Source organism: Nansenia antarctica, assembly GCF_963989245.1.
Source record: "Nansenia antarctica genome assembly, chromosome: 5".
NCBI lineage: Eukaryota > Metazoa > Chordata > Actinopteri > Argentiniformes > Microstomatidae > Nansenia > Nansenia antarctica.
In genome coordinates this window covers 23,192,964-23,209,699 of record NC_137690.1, presented here as the reverse complement: position 1 = coordinate 23,209,699, position 16,736 = coordinate 23,192,964, and the positions used below count along the sequence as shown (strand labels likewise).

Below are 16,736 nucleotides of genomic sequence, written 5' to 3'. Positions count from 1 at the left end.
AGGTCAGATGTGTATGTGCTGACTACATGTGTTTGCACTTGAATTCAAACATATTTCAGGTTTTTTTCATACATAATCCAAATGTCTAAAGAGGAATTCACTCCATTTTTAAATAGTGGGAGATAAATATTATTTTCGGCCTATGGAGAATGGATTGTAGCTGTCGTATAGGGAGAACCAGGAATCTGTGGGAAATGTCTAAGTCAAGCATTGACCAAGGTGCACCGTGCAAAACCTTTGGACTTTTGGAAATAATTATCTTTGTAAACGAATAATATAACCATTGTCTTTGTTCGCTGCTTTAAAGATATTCTGAATTAGCAGATCCTCACCAACATTGAGTAATCTCTAATCATTGAGTAAGGTGTTCAGGACAGGTGAGCTGTTTGGATTTCCTCCAGCACTGCGCTGTGACAGTGGTCTGGGTCTGGGTCAGAGGGGCAGTGGTGTGACCATGAGGTCAACATATACAGCACATGCACAAGCTGTTCTGCCTGAAATTAGCTGGCTCTAAATCACCCATACATATAGGCCTACAGCATAATCCCAAAATGAGTAGCGTGACTGTGGTCATGGCAGTAAGGGGCAACAGTAGGAAAGGGAGGGACAGGCCAGTGAGCGCTGGTAGTTTTCACCGGTGCTGCTGCCATGAAGCAGACTGTAGAGAGGAATAGAAGACACTTTTATGGGCATACACAGGGAGGAGGGAGTCTTTGTTGTTGCTCATAGATTACAATGGAAAGAAAGGTCTACTTTTAAGAACACACATAACAAATTATTCAAAGGAGCTTCAGTAATGCATAACCACAGAGACAATAGGTAAATGAGCTCAGTGCACAGTGAAGAGAAGAAAAAAGGGGGAGGAAAAAGAGTAAAAAGACAAGAAAGGAGAAAAAAAAAAACTCAATGAAAACGACCCCCACACCACATCCCCCTGCAGAGGCCAAGATTATTTTCAGCTGCCACAGACTGAAGGGATTTACATTAACCCTAAACTTCTCCAGTTCCTGCTTGGCATCAATTTGCACCTTCGGCTTCATAAAATGCCAAAGGTGCCCTGAAACAAAAAATACTGACACATCACTTACCACCCCATCCCGCCCACCTCCCACCTCCCAGCTTTCTCAAGCAGTTACCGTTTGGTGTGATTGAGAGCAGGTGGGTCTCAGAGGGAGCAGTTCAAACCATAGCTCCCAACCTCCTGCTGGGAGGAGAGTCCTGCTACAGTGTATACCTGTCTGTGTCAGGTCTCTACCATTACCTTAACGCAATACTGTATCATACTGTATAGACTTAGCCACCTCAGAGTTAAGGGTTGCCTAATCCCATCTCCAATGCAGCAGTGACACGAATCAAACCACCTCACAACATACTGAGTGCCCTAAGGACAGAATGCCAATTATTTATTGTTTTTTCTTAGAGGAGCGGTTTAGATACATTAACAGTCAACATGTAGCCTAAGTTTGAATCAGGATGAATCGTGCACTCTCTCCCTCTCCAGCATGTCTGCAGCTGGTGGACCTACAGTGTTGCCCATTCAAAGACCTGAGAGGTTAAGTCACAGGTATACAGGCGCCTCCTGGCTGCACTGCTAGGTGTTTAGCTAGGAGCCCGCCAACAGCGCTGTTAAAGGCTGTTTGGAGAGAAACACTCCAGATCCCAACTTCAATGGGCACAAGATTGTTTCTGAAACCCCAACTCCCCAGTTATCTGTCTATCTGTCTGTCTGTCTGTCTGTCTGTCTGTCCGTTTGTCTGGATGCTGCCAAAACACTGAGGTCTGCCGAAGTTGACTATATTCTGTAGGTTGACAATGACAATAACAAGGCTTGAAGCAGGGCAATGATGAAACGTTTAGGAGAGGAGGAAGAATAAAATGAAGGAGCCATCTACAGTACCTGTGATGATGTTGTTATAAATTGAGCATAATGCTGTGTGCATCTGTGTGTCTGACATAACGGTGTTTGAGCCCAATAGTCCAGCAAAAATAATGAAATCAATAGATAGATCAATAGAACAAATAAATAAAGACTTAGAAAAAACCATAGAATGGCCTATAATAGTATATTTTTATTTTATTGTATTAATGTCAGCTTTTTTTTTTATTAGTGCTCATTGCACTTCATTTCAAAACAATTGTTTGAATTCCCTCTGTTTTCCAAGAATGTCGAAATGTCAGTGAATTCAGAAAGGATCAGTCACACCGAATTCAGTGGTGGTGATCAATCATGACGACACGACAGATGCGTAAAGAGAATCAGTGTTGCAAGCGTGCCTTGTCCTCGGTGAAAGGTTGGAACGGGGAATGGGCAGGGTACAAGACTCGGCGGGCTGTGGTTTTAAAAGACTAGAGGAGACTATAAAACTAGTTTCTTACCCATTGTGCGAGGCTCGACTTGAAATATGCACAGGCGAAGGAGGTAGAACTGATGGTGAAGAGAGAGCGGGCTTTCACTATTCTGTACCAATTCCGTTAGATTTGTCTCTGGCGGAACACTGCCCACAGATTTGGGCATGCTGGAGAACTTTCAGTGAAGTCGGTGAAGAGTTCGTGCGACATAACGGTGTGTCACTTTGATTTTACCTTTTGTTTTGTGACATTTCAAAGGCAAACAGGGGTTTCAATCCTTTAAAATAACCAGTTAAAGTGGTGATATATTTATATATTTTTTGTTTTGTTTTGTTTCTGTCAGTTTGGTTGATGTGGGGATGCGCTTCTCAGTGAACCCTCAACGTGGCTTTTGACGCATATTTTTCCCGAACTGGACAGAGACACACTTACCGGCACCGCTTCCCGACGGGATAGGCTTTTTAGGAACGTTTCAGGCTGTGCTCTTTAGGAACGTTTCAGGCTGTGCTCTTTTGACGCCACGGAAATGGGATCGTGTCAACTGGACTCGGTGTCCATCGCGCTTTGCCGGAAAAGTTTCCGTTGGATTGTGTTGCTGCTGTGGCTGACCTCCGAGGCTCACGGGACTTGGAGAACAGGGCTTTACAAATACTCAACTGGGACTCAACTCAACCACGACCACTCTCAAACCTCTGCCTATCACAAAAGGTAGGCAATTATATTATTACATTATCGTTATTATGTGCTAAGATGTAATATATTACAATAAAATTAGGCTACTTTCTTTGATGTCATTTCAGAAATGTAGGCTATTGATCAATTAGTCTGCATTTTGCATGAAAACACAAGAGAGATGCATCCTCTGTCTATTCTGCTATTCTGCTATTCACTGTAGTGTATGTCATTAATGCTACCTGACCTGTCCGTCCCACTTCATGAAGATTGCCATCTTTAGAATAATGTTAACGAAATAAATCATTTTAGCATTTTTCTTGGAGCAAAAAAGGAAGGAAGATGCATTGATACATTTGATTCATATCTCTACCTATGATTACCAAAGTCCATTCATTGTTTATAAATAATTCTGATAAAAGTTAGTTAGTATTGATATGTAAGCGCTGTACAAACACATGTGATTGATATGCCCTATCTATTGTTTCTGAATGTTATAAACTAATTGTTCACTTCCATTGTTATCAATGTCTATCCATCTTCAAAGCCCCTCTTGCTATCTGCCTGTTTATGTAACCAAATTAGTAGCATACAGAGCTATTCCCATTCCTATCCATCTAGCAGGTCTTATTGTCCGCCTGACACTTGGTTTCCTTCTTCCTGTTCAGGCAGTACACCGTGCTGTGCACTCCCATCCTCATTGTTTTCCTTGCATGCCCATCCTCTCACTGTGTGGCTCTTTGACTCCTGTTGGAGCTCTGCTGCCTCAGCTCTTTTCTGTCTGGCCGGCAGCACCTTCCAACATCTGCTGTCTCTCAACTGTCCAGGATCTTCCCAGACTTCTCAGAGGCTCTCCCACTAATCCCCATACGCATCCTTAAGACAGACACAAACCACACACTTTTAGCCGTATGATCTACCACCATAAATCCAGGTCTTGTTTGGGCTCTCATGAACAGAGGGGTGCTTCTTGAACAGGTTGTAAATGAAGAATAGTGCTTTGGTTTTTACAGTATAAAAATAAAATAATTAATCTGAATAGCAGTTTAAAAAAGTCGCTTTTGTTATCCTCCAACTGTCTGATCCTCCCTGTTCTCCTTAGAGGCGAGTTTTCAGTATGACAGCAGAGTTGTTGATGATGGTGGCTCTGAGAGCAGAGCCCACAGACTAAACACAAAGGGGAAAACACCAGCCCCCGTGCTTCCCTTCTGGACAAAGCAGTGCTTTTCTCAGAGGCCAGCCAGTGCTGTGGGTGCGATCAAGTTCTCCGTCACACAAATATTTACCCTCTCAGGTTGGGTGTGACGGGGAGGCTGTGGAGGGAGGATGCGCCTCTTGGTTGAAGACTGTTGGAAGTGTCCAGGTGGTTTGGAGAGGTCTTGGCCTTGGTCTACTGATTCCTCCCTCTTCTGTCGCAGTGGGTTGGAGGACATGTTTACTAAACACAAACAGCTGGGAATCCTTTGCATCTGGGCTTGTTTTGGGAGAGGAGAAGAGTTTATAATTTACTTAGTTTGCTGGTGTTTGAAAGTTTGGGTGGAGAGGTAGCGGTATGTGTGTGTGTGTGTGTGTGTGTGTGTGTGTGTGTGTGTGTGAGTGTGTGTGTGTGTGTGTGTGTGTGTGTGTGTGTGAGTGTGTGTGTGTGTGTGTGTGTGTGTGTGTGATAGGTTGTTAGATACTACAGTATGATAAATGAACATTCATTTAGTGGCGGATATGTTGGTTAAAGTGTATAAACTAAACCTTTGGGTACATAATATCTTTTCTAATATTTGAAAATACTCTGACATCAGGCAAACCAAACTTTTGATTTGACACCACACAGACACAATTAGAACAACCGAACAACAATCATGAAAGAGAGGTGCGTAATTCCACCCCCCTACACACACAAACATGCGTACAGGTGTTCAAGCCACACATGCTCCAACTGCACATCGCTGGATGAGGGTACTCTCAGAGAATAACTTTGGGTGCTTTGATGATCTGTAGGTGTTTTCTTTGTGAGTTCACTGACCCAGATCGGGAACGTTTATCCCGTATGGACAGCACTCTGGCTGGGTCTGCTTAGAGGGCGTGTCCCCCTCTTTCACTATGTCCCCTGATGAACCCCCAGGACGATGTCCACATATGAGCCACTCAGTCAACAGCCCTTCTGTACCACAATCCCACTCAGAACACTCTTTTGTAAATCCAATTCTCCTCATATACAGTATCTCTCTGTTCAAATTTCCTGCGTATCCTCAAGTATTCACATTTCCAACTTCAAGCTCCCTCTGTCTTTCTCACAGACTACAGATTTGAGCTCATCCCTTTCTCTTCCTTAATGTCAGTGTATCTCTCTCTCTTTTGTTGCACCACATTCATCTCTCGGTTTGTCCCTGTGTCATGGGAGCCACGGTGCATCCTAATTGGACTATCCTCTGCTCCTTGCCTGTCCCCTAGGGAGCCTCCTTGTGTGACCCCTATGGCAAAATGACCTCCTCCTCCGTCTCCTTCACTCCTCTCCTCTGGCTGTTTGCCACATCTGTCTTTTGTCCTTTGTTCTCCTCAAGAATTTTTCCCACAGCCAGAAATCTAGAGAAATTCCTTCAGATTTTTATCACACTAAGATTCATTTTTAGAGTATTAGACCCTCCTCCCACCGTGTGAGGGTGGAGGAGGACAGAGCAGGGTGAAGGGGGGTTGGATGTCCCAAAGGCAAAGAGTTATTGAGAGGGAAAGAGACTTAAACAGGAAGCACAGCAGGGAGTGCACCTGGACATTATTCACCATAACCTCTCCCCGCCCTTTGAGACTCCATCCTCTCAGTTCTTCAGTCTCAGAGGACCGGCCTTTCTGAGGTTTAGAGTATAGAGTTTAGAGAGGTTTAGAGTATTAGAGTTTAGAGTATTACCTAACATTTGCATGCTCAAGACCCATCCTATATGCGAGTGCCCAGCCACACTGGAGTAAGGGGACAGCAGCAGCATTTGTTTTTCATGATGGTTTGTGTGTGTGTTTGTGTGTGTGTGTGTGTGTGTGTGTGTGTGTTTGTGTGTGTGTGTGTGTGTGTGTGTGTGTGTGTGTCATTAGCTCTCCATCAGCATTATTCATTTGGGCCAGTGCACGCTTTTGTTTCCCCCTCTCTTTTACTGTGTTGGCATCAGTGGTGGTGGTGAACACATGGGCCAAAGCTGTGATCTTTCTTTCAAAAACATTTTCCCTCTAAACATTGGCTCTGATCTGTGTGTGACTGCTTGTGATTTCTGACAATTTATTTGGTTTTGGGCCCAGCATTCTGAGGTGAGGGGTGTTTGCAGAGAGACATGATACTCACTGAGGGATTTCCTGGTGCCAGTGCCAGTTAAATGGTGTGGTGCTGTTGGATTTCACACCTTGTAGCACAGGGGACACATCGACCCTGGGGAAGGTGTGGACTTTGTGATAGAGACTGAGAGAGTGAGGAAAAGCAGGCACACACACACACACACACACACACACACACACACACACACACACACACACACACATGTAATCACTCATTTAAGATTCATTCCATCTGACTGTATCAGTTTGATGCTTCAAGGGCCACCATTTCTAAAACAGTACCTTCTCTCTTAGCAAGTAGACTCATTCCCTGTGTAGGCCTACTGTAAGTGAAGACTGGAGTGATTCCAGATGAGTTAGCCTAGTACCCTGTAGAACTGACATGGGGATAATGGCCTTAAGTGGTGTTACTTCTGCTCAGCTGGTACAGTTATTTATGTGCCCCTGGGCCGAGGGTAGATGAAAGCTGGCATCAATCTCAGACATCCCTTTTTAGTGGAGAGGATGTGGGCCATTTATGTCACAAAGGGTCTCATTATCTATTACCTGCTGATGAATCCATCTCATGTATGTTTTTGTAGGGGTTTAAATCAGTGCTTCATACTAGGGTAGTAGCTGAGCTATGGTTCTATATAGGCCTAGTTTCTCTGCAGTTTTTCTAGCATTGTGACTGCCAATGGCCTCAGGTCCTAGCATAGATTTGTTTTTCTTATCATGACTGATGTATAGATGAGTCAATTACTTAAATGTACTTGTTGTAAGTTGCTTTGGATAAAGGCGTCTGCTAAATGTCTCAAATGTAAATGTAAATGGTTCATAGTTACTGTATAGGATGAATCTCCCATCAATTTGTGGTAAAGAAGAAGAAGAAAGACAATTGCAGAGTGAAGACCCCCTCTACCTCTCCTGGCTACCAACAGGTGACATGCTTAGCTGCTCAAGAGTGGAAGTTCTCCCCAGTAGTCTGGGAACCCTGAATTGTATCTGTTGTTTCCAGAGGTGAAGAGGAATGGAGGAGACAGGGCCTTTTATCCATCCCCCACAACCTAACCTGACCACAGTACTGTCTGGGTGGGGGGTAGTAATCATTCCCCTGGTTTGTTAAAAGGGGGAAAGGAACAGAGGCTTCTTAACTTGGCAGATGGATAGATAAGGAAACATCAGGACAGGATTGAAGGACCTGTTCTGAAACAGTATAACCTAGAAGGTGTAATTTCATCTCATCTCCCCTCCTCTCTTTACTCGCAACAACAGGGAAGCTGCATTCGGAATGTTAATCCCTAGGAAATTGGCATAATGTTTCTAACTGAACCTAACAGGGTATGTGTGCAGGCATCAAAACATTGTTATAGTGAGTGAGCGGCCCGACACAGTTTACACATACACTCCCTCTCTCTCTCTCTGTCTCTCTCTGTCTCTCTCTCTCTCTCTCTCTCTCTCTCTCTCTCTCTCTCTCTCTCTCTCTCTCTCTCTCTCGCTCTCTCTCCCTCCCTCTTTCTCTATCTCTCTCTCTCTCACACACACAGACACACAGTCACAGTCTCATATATTGACATACAGTTATTGGTTCAAACAACTGTTCAGATCCCTTCACTTTTTCCATATTTTGTCTAAAAGAATTTGCTATCAATACACACACAATATCCCAGGATGACAATGTGAAAACAACAACAATCTAAATACAGAAATACCTGTAAGTATTCAGACCCTTTGCTATGACACTCGAATGAGCTAAAAGGCAAAAATGTCATCAACAAATCAGTCAATAAATTGAATTGAGTCCATCTTAATGCAAGGATAATAGTTAATGTAATTCTGGAATTAATATCTTTGTTTGTATAGTGTCTCAACTCAAACTCAAATTCTAATTTATTAATTTTCTCTTGATCCTGACAAACTCCCCAGTCCCTGCCAGTGACAAACATACACATGAATGAAACTCCCACAGTATGTTCTTGTGTTTCCTCTACATACAAAACATAAGAAGTATGGTAATTGTTTTCCATGTTCCGTCCTCTCTATACAGTCCCAGCCATATGAGGGTAATCAGGGTATGTGTACACTTCTCTGTTAATAAAAGACTGCTAACACATGTTGGCTCTAATAGCCTCCGTATGTCTCCCATACATTAGGTTTCTCTAAGTACCACTCCATGTCTCCTTGATTTACTTTTGCCGACTTGAGTGGATGAAGAAAAGCTAAGAAGTATCTCCAACAGATACAATAGTCAATAACCTTTTTTCAGTATTAAACCTCTCCTCTCTCTCAAACTCTCTGAATTCCTTTTCCAACCCATTTGAAAACCCTTTTCAGGCTTTATTGTTGATTTACTTGGTTTTTAGTTTTTCTTGTTTCTCATCTGGCCTGTATTGCCAATGGCTCTGTATTAGAGGGTCACAATTTATGTAGGACAAGGATAATGAATACCATGGCATGGTTTTTCCCTGATTTCAATGAGCATTTGTTTCCCTTGTTAGCATTTTCTTCCAAGCAATAATGCAGTGATTGAAACCATACCACGCTACTCTCCTAATCAGGATCAGATATCTCCCTGCAATGCAGAGTCAAGCAGTGAGATCTGTTCTGAGTTTGGACTGAAATGGACAAGACCTGATCCAAGCTAATCTAGTCTGACAATGGGACCCTAGAGCGCTGACACTTTCCTCTCGCTTTGACAACATAAAGAAAGCTCCAACCAATAACTTGAGCTCTTTAAAGTAGTGACCAGAATTAATTGTGCCTCTAGAGGCCTCATATAAAACTGTGGGGTAAAAGTAAGACAAATTCATATAATAATTCCTTACTATCTGATTTTGATCTGTGTCCTCTACATAAGCTGTTTTCCTGGCATGGCAGCTCACTCCCTAACCTCTCCAGCTGTGCAGAGTACGTCTTGAGCACGTCCTGATAACGTCTTGTGAAAGAGTGGTTTTGGAAAGGGAGTGGACCTGTGACCCAGCATTAGCCTGTGTCTAACAACTCACTAATCTCTAGACCCTCCCCTCTCCATTCCCTCCTCAGTGTCCCAGGGAGAGAAAAAGCCAGCGGATGTGTATTGATGGGGGAGACACCACAATGTAAACACAGCCTACAATGCACTCCCTCAAGTCACACGGCCGATTGAACTTGTGTAAACACCATAAAGGAGTTTCAAAAGAAAGAGGGGGAGGGGATTGGAAAAGATCAAAAACCTGGGTTAGAGACAGGCTTATGAAGTACGATGGCATGGCTAATTTCCCCTTTGTCTGTGTGTGTGTGTGTGTGTGTGTGTGTGTGTGAGAGAGAGGGAGAGAGAGCGAGAGAGAGAGAAAGAACTATAGACCGCCTGTGGCTTGTAGTTTTGTAGCAGGTGTAGAAAACCAATAAGGCTCCTATCCTCCCTTTTGTCTTTAATAGTGAACTCAACTGCTTTGTGGTATTATTTTTCTCTCTCAGGAACTGGTGCCCCCATACGGTGACTAAGACGGTGACATGCCAGGTACAGAATGGGACAATCCTGCAGCGTGTGTACCAGACATGTCGTTGGCCGCAAGGCTGCACAGGCGGCAGGTGAGTCTAGGACCTGTCCCCCCAAAATGCACTTTGTCCCTGTGAGACACCACATGTACAGTGCATAGGTGATATGATACAAGCACAGTTGTCCCTGCCCACTGTGATTGTGACAGTGGTTTGTGTGTGTGTGTGTGTGTGTGTGTGTGTGTGTGTGTGTGTTCCTCAGCTATCGGACAGTGGTTAGGCCCTCCTACAAGGTGGTGTATCGCACCATCACCTCCCTGGAGTGGAAGTGCTGCCCAGGATTCAGCGGCACTGCCTGTGAGGAAGGTAAGAGGGCAACAGACAAAAACACACTGGAACACGTCTCTGTAGACAGTCATCCTTCATTCAGTACTTCAGTCGAGGTTGCCTTTGAATCCTAGAGTGCCTTTTCTCTCCTCTCTCTGTGCCTCTCATCTTCCTCTCACTTCCTCTGTCTTTCTCTCTGCTCCTCTGCTTGACTGACATTGTTCAAAAATGAAAACACATGAAAATGAAAGATGATGACATGGCGATTTGGTGAGGATGGAGAACAGATAACCGTGGAGGTTGTGAATCCTGTGGATTTCCTCTTTGTTTGGTTCTGGTCCTTGGGTCGGAGTCTGACGCCACTGTGGGAGCCGTGTCCTCAGCCGTGGCAGGAGAAACCGTGACGATGAGGTGGCTGCCAGGACTGCCTTGGCTCTCCCCACCACTTCCTCCCCCCTCTCAACACTCTCTCTTTCTTTCTTTCCAGTTTCACACTCACACTCTTATTCTCTCTTTCCTCTCTCTTTCTCTTTCTTACACTTATCTCAAGTTCTCAAGTGTACGCCATCGTCTCTCTGTATTCTTCTGTTGTCATCTCTCTCTGCTTTTCTCTCTGTCATCGTCTCTCTGCCTTTCTGTCTGTGTTATCCTCTATTCCAAGTTCTCCTCCTCTGTGTCAGCACAAATGTATGAGTAATATGTTGACAGAACAGTCATTTCCACTTAGATACCCAACTGTTTTCCTGCATCAAAACAAGCTACAGACTCCCTCTCAAATGATCGCACATCAGCATCTTTCGGTACAGCCTACAGCCTCCAGTGTACCGTATTAATCTTCTAGGTCTTTATGTGTCCAATACAGTCATTGAGGCACGTAGGTCGATTATTTTGTGTGGTTTTGAGTTTTATGGTCCAGCTGCAAGTATGTTGTCATCCTCTTAAAGTGCCATGCTAACACTCTGTTATTGCTATCGCGACCATTTAAACTACAGTAGCTCCCTGCCCTACCCGCCCTCCACTCTCCTACTTAAACCCCCCCCCCCCGAGACACACCCCTCCCACCCAGGCTGAAATGATTTCCCCAGGCCATCGCCCCCTTGTCTCAGCAATCTGGGGAGGAGGGTGGAGCGGGTACTTGCTCCGGGACCCAGGGCGGCTGTGGGTGGAACCATAAATCTTAGGGCTTTGTGACACCAATTATAATAACTCTTTACTGTTGTTGAGCGTTCAGTTCTCAGTGGTGTTGAAAAGAGAGTACTGTTTTCCTCCCCCCACTCCTCCCAGGTGAGCTAACAGCCACTCCGAGGCCTCCCTAGGGTCTGCTGTGTGTTGTAATGGGGCCTCATTTGGGAGAGATTACTCTTTACTTTTCCCACCAGCACACCCAGCACACGTGTATAAACACACGTGTCAACACTGCAACATGGTCAGAAACCCCACACATGCATGCACAAAAACAGACTAAACAGACAGTCAAGATACCTCACGCACGCACGCACGCACACACACACACACACACACACACACTGAATTAAGCTGTGATGTCAACCAGGAGATTCCCCCCTGGTTGTCATGGAGGGCTGTGTTTTGGTTCGAGCAGCAGGGAGAGGGGGGGCTCCAGGCATGCTGGGATTAGGCACTTATCGGAGCGTCGTTCCGGGTGGCTCAGATTACAGGCAGCGTTGAGTGGAAGTGACAGATCCCATTCAAACGGCCCTACGCTCCAGCACAGTGGATGGCATCCAGGGCCGCCGCCGGCGCTTTGTTCTGCCCCTGCCTCGTGAGGAGAGGCCCCTGCCAGCATGGAACCTGATATCTCTCCCCACTGCCGCACCGCCTCATCCCCTGCTTTAAGGAGAAATGCAAACCAGCGACACGGGGGTGGCTGGAAATCGGACAGTATATGCACGGTCTTTATGGTCTTCTCTCTTAAATTGTTGCCATGGTGTTGCCAGGGAAAGTCAGAGCTTTAGTCACAGGTTCATTGGGTGCAAGCTCCAATATCTGTGTGTGTGTGTGTGTGTGTGTGTGTGTGTGTGTGTGTGTGTGTGTGTGTCACTTTGTGTGTCGCTTTGTGTGTCTGTTTCTGAGTGGATACACTTCCTGAGTTTATAGCACCTGTGTGATGTTATTGAGTTACATGGTCATGAAGTCATGCTTTTGGACATGCGCTGGTCTGTGACCTACAGTAAGGACCTTTTCAAAATTCCCACTTGCAGTAGGGTAGTTTCAGGTATAACTTCCCTTGCTCCCTCTGTCCAGCCCCCCACCTCAACCCCTTTCTGTCTGCCTGCTGTCTGCCTCTCACAGACTGTGGAAAATGTGCATGATCCACTGATTTACTCCCCTCCCATACCTCTACCTCCACTATACCTCCCTCAGCCCTTGGCTGTGTCTGACTCCCAGGGCTGGTCTGCATTACAGCAGCCCTCCCCTCACCGCTGCATAGGCCAGCTGCAGTCTGAGACTGGGAATTTATGACTAGGAGGGGGACCATGGAGGTGAGGCTGAATGATAGCAATCCTTCTCACTGAGGATGGAAGAGCAGAGCGGTACACTGGTCCGTGGTATAGTAGGTCTGTAAAGTGATAGAAGTGACCCGATCGTCAGCTGTACAGTATGCACATTCCTAGTCTATGTGAAAACCTTGTTCTCCCTGTCATCCAACCACCATCCAACCACATCCTCTGACATCCTCTGGGGGGTTTGTTAGTCTGTCGTCCCCCCTGCAGTCTGCCCATGCTGCTCCACCGCCTGCTCTCAGAGAGGCTGACATGGGGCCCGTCTGGTCTGTCTGTCCCAGAGATAACTTGTCTTCTCTTTAGCTGAAGACCACAGTGTGTTTTTATAAACCCTTATGACCTCGGGAGCAGAGCGCAAAGACCCGGGACAAGTGGAGAAACCATATTGGAGGGATCCAGGTCGGTCTGGCACCTGAAAGACTCTCATCCAATTAGAGGCTCCCGTGGGATTATTGGCCTGTTGGCTCCACCACATCCAGCTCATGGGCTCCGAAAGCAAAACATTACATCAGACACAAGCTGATAACAGACAAGACCTCTGTCAGAGTAAATGTAGAGTAAGATAACACAGCATTAACACCGCTTATGTTCACTCTCTGTTTCTCAGGCCCCCACCACAATTTCAACCCTTGGCTGAAATTCCAGACCAGTGCTGTAATTACTGGGTCCTAATTGTTTTCTATGAGATTTGGGAGATATTGTCTTACTCCAGGATCTGGAACAATGGCCTTTATCATTGATTGAGCTTGGGAAAAAAAGGTCTAAGTATTTGCAGATGGAGGCACTTTCATAGCCTGCCAGAAAGCCGGGATATAATGTATGCCCAGATCGCTTCGGCTCTCCCAGTAACTCAACTCTTGTTCTCAGTGGGGATATCCTAACTTATCCCAACATCTAATACCTGTAGTAATATACAAATTATACACCATTTAGATTGCAATTTTGTTATAAGAGAATACAAATATAGTAGTCTGTGATATTGTTTATTTCTCCCTCAGGTGTGATGTTGGACTATTGGCCTCTCCTCCCTGCTGTTTCGGGGTTATGATAAAGTCTTAACTCTGTGAGGATTACACTAAGAGACGACAGTTGATATCTGGGATGTTACATGATTTATTAAGGCAGGCACTTGAAAGGAACAGCACCATATCTTATATCAGGGGGGGGGGCTATAGCACAGTAAAACATTACGGGGGAGGTTTGGCTGAATTAGCACGGCTGTCGGAGCTCTGCCGGCAGGGTCCCCATCAAGCCGTGTCTCGCAGCCAAGCGAGGGCTGCAGTTTCTGGGACACAATTATGCCGTGGCCGGGAGGCAGAGGCGCGGCGTCTGCAATAAGCCGCAGAAATGTAATCTGTGTTTTCACAGCTCAGCACGGCTTATCAGAGGCCTACACTCTAAGCCCTTTGCTTTAAACATCACTGGGCTGCAGCTTGCCATTAGCAAAGGAATAGTGGGTGTGTGGGGGGGTGCTGGTGTGTGTGTGTGTGTGTGTGACTGTATGTGTGTGGGTGGGAGAGTGAGGTGTTGAGGATTTGTATAATGAAGGATGCAGGTGTTCAGCATGATTAGCAGATTTAATGGCTGTAGTTTTTAGTAGCTGTAAGTGGAAAGACCCCAGTGTGAGGTCATGGAGGGGACTGCATGAGACCAGGTCCCCACTCTCTGAGTGGTGACCCCCACTCCCACTGCTTGGACCACACAAAGGAGTGCTGTCAAAAACTAAATTATGCTGACCTAACATAAAGCCAACATTTTTCAGAGCTGTCATTGAAGTGGCCCTTCTCTCTCTTCTCAGTCATATAGTTGGAGTCCCACAGACCCCTCAATTGCATTAACAATTTATAAATCCACTGCCACACTCCCCCCCCCCCCCCCACCTTTCTCTCATGTACGCAAAAACACAATACACTACACACAGCAAAACATACACCCACACAAAGGCACACACACACATACAGTATTTACACGCATAACCACAAAGTCAGCCTATATAAAGACACACACACACACACAGGCATGCCCCTACCACTGCAGTATGCAGACAAGCCTGTGCTGCTGAAATTCATAGCTGTGTAAATGGCGAGCGACAGCACCACAAGTGCCGAGCCCAAATTGGAAGCAGCTGAAGTTGAGGCGAGCCGAGGGCCCCAGAAGAGATTAGAGACGGGAGCGTCCGCCCCCCTCCCTTCACCCTACGGCCCACCACTCGGGGGAATTGTCACAACAGCCATTAATTAACATACGACACCATTCAATTTATTAGTGTGTCCAGACACCAATTTACTAAACCAAACATTGGACGGACGTTTTTTCTCTTTGTCTGCCTCTCTTGCACGCTCCTCTGTTTATCGGGGGGGGGGGTTTGGTGTGTGAGGACGGAAATGGTACTGGAGTTGTTTTAAACTATTTCGAAGTATACTTTGGAGGAAATCCTCTAATGCCCATGTTGAAATTCCATCTTGTGCGTGCAGGTCAGTTTATTTATAATTTTCTCTGGCCTGCATCTACTCCTCAGGAGTTCTGCAGTTAGGGGGAAGTGGACCCTGCAGACAGTCAGAGCCAGTGTGTCAGAAAGGCCCTCAGGATTATTTGCTTTTTTTAATGATTACCATCCCAGTCCCTAACTGTTTAAGCTAGCTAGAAACGGTATCAAAGCCTCGGGGCTAAAACCCAGAGGCTGACAAACAGCTATTTCCCCCAAACAGTCAGACTCCTGGAGAAATACACTGGAAGAATACAAAAGACTGCCACCGCCTAACCAACCCCATGCACATTGCAAAAAAATATTAAAATATTACAGTATTATAACTACTGCACACTACTGGATTACTTGTATACCATTGGACCAATGTACTACCTTACTGTATTGTATTATTATTGCATTTCATATCATCGTACTCCACACAGCATTTTTGCGCTATTGAAGCCACTGTAAAATCCATCACTTTATTACTTTAAATGTAGGGTTACTTTTTTACTTACTTACGTTATTAAGTATTTATTATTACTCTGTTTTATGTATCTGAATGCTGCAATGTCAATGTTAAGGAACCAAAGCCAAAGAATTTTACTCTTGTGTACTAGAGAGTAAGATGTAATAAAAGCGATTCTGATTCTGATTCTGACTTGCCCATGGCAGCCACTCCACTCCTCTGTCCCCAATAAACCAAAGGCATTTCCTCTCACCCTGCAGTTTAACTCGACCTGTGAGCTGAGTGACCCATAAACCCACAGGCACTGTGCAACCCAGGGCGCTCCAGGGAAAAGGACTATCAATGGGGGAGCAGAGAGTTAGAGAGAGAGATGGAGAGAGGGAGTGGAAAAGAAAGGGAAACTTTACTCTCTGTACTCTTCACTATGTAGAGCAGGTGTCTCTGCTCTACATAGTGAACAGTGTCATTAAAGGTGCACTGCCCCTGTCTGCTGTCCCTCAACTCTACTGATCTTAACCCAGTTACCATCTCTCCACTCACTCAGGCATCATTCTCAGAGGTGCAGAGTGACATGCAGTAGTTATATCTCATAACAGCTGTCCATAAATAGATTTTGGTTGGATTTTGACAAGGCAATGAGGCATATTCTCAATGTTTTGACAGAGACAAGAGAGACAAAGCTTTATTGATGGAGCTGGTGTGCTGCTGGTGTTTCTATCCAGCTCTGATGAGTTCACCTGGCCTGGTGCTTGGTCCCTATGGGACAGCCGTGTATGGATCTCTTTCACAGCCCTACCTCCACTGAACTCTCCTTTCTTTACCTATGCCATCTCTCCTCTCCTCCCTTATACTCTACAATATTTTTCCTCTGTCCTCGTTCTGTCTCTCTCTCTCTCTCTCTCTCTCTCTCTCTCTCTCTCTCTCTCTCTCTCTCTCTCTCTCTCTCTCTCTCTCTCTCTCTCTCTCTCTCTCTCTCTCTCTCTCTCTTCTCCCCCCACACATGTATCCCTATTATGTGTTATTAGAGCCCCAGGAAGCTGCAGATTTCAACAGCTACAATTGTATAATGTCGTCCCTCCTCCCCTCTGCTCCTGCAGCAGTTGTGTCTTGAAAGGCAGAATGTTCAATATGAAAGCAGAAAGGAAAGAATGCTAGTGATTGCTAT

General features: G+C 45.4%; 1 protein-coding gene across 1 annotated transcript in view; it reads left to right on the top strand.

Moving 5' to 3' along the window:
- Window positions 1–2,875: 2,875 nt before the first annotated feature.
- Window positions 2,876–16,736, top strand: part of emid1 (EMI domain containing 1) — a gene marked incomplete at its 5' end in the record, with an annotated part of 54,734 nt that continues 40,873 nt past the window's right edge. Inside the window, 3 exons of the mRNA XM_080531208.1 lie at window positions 2,876–3,057; window positions 9,766–9,879; window positions 10,049–10,152. Coding sequence (XP_080387334.1) covers window positions 2,876–3,057; window positions 9,766–9,879; window positions 10,049–10,152 — 400 coding nt within the window. The remainder of the gene's footprint in view (window positions 3,058–9,765; window positions 9,880–10,048; window positions 10,153–16,736) is intronic.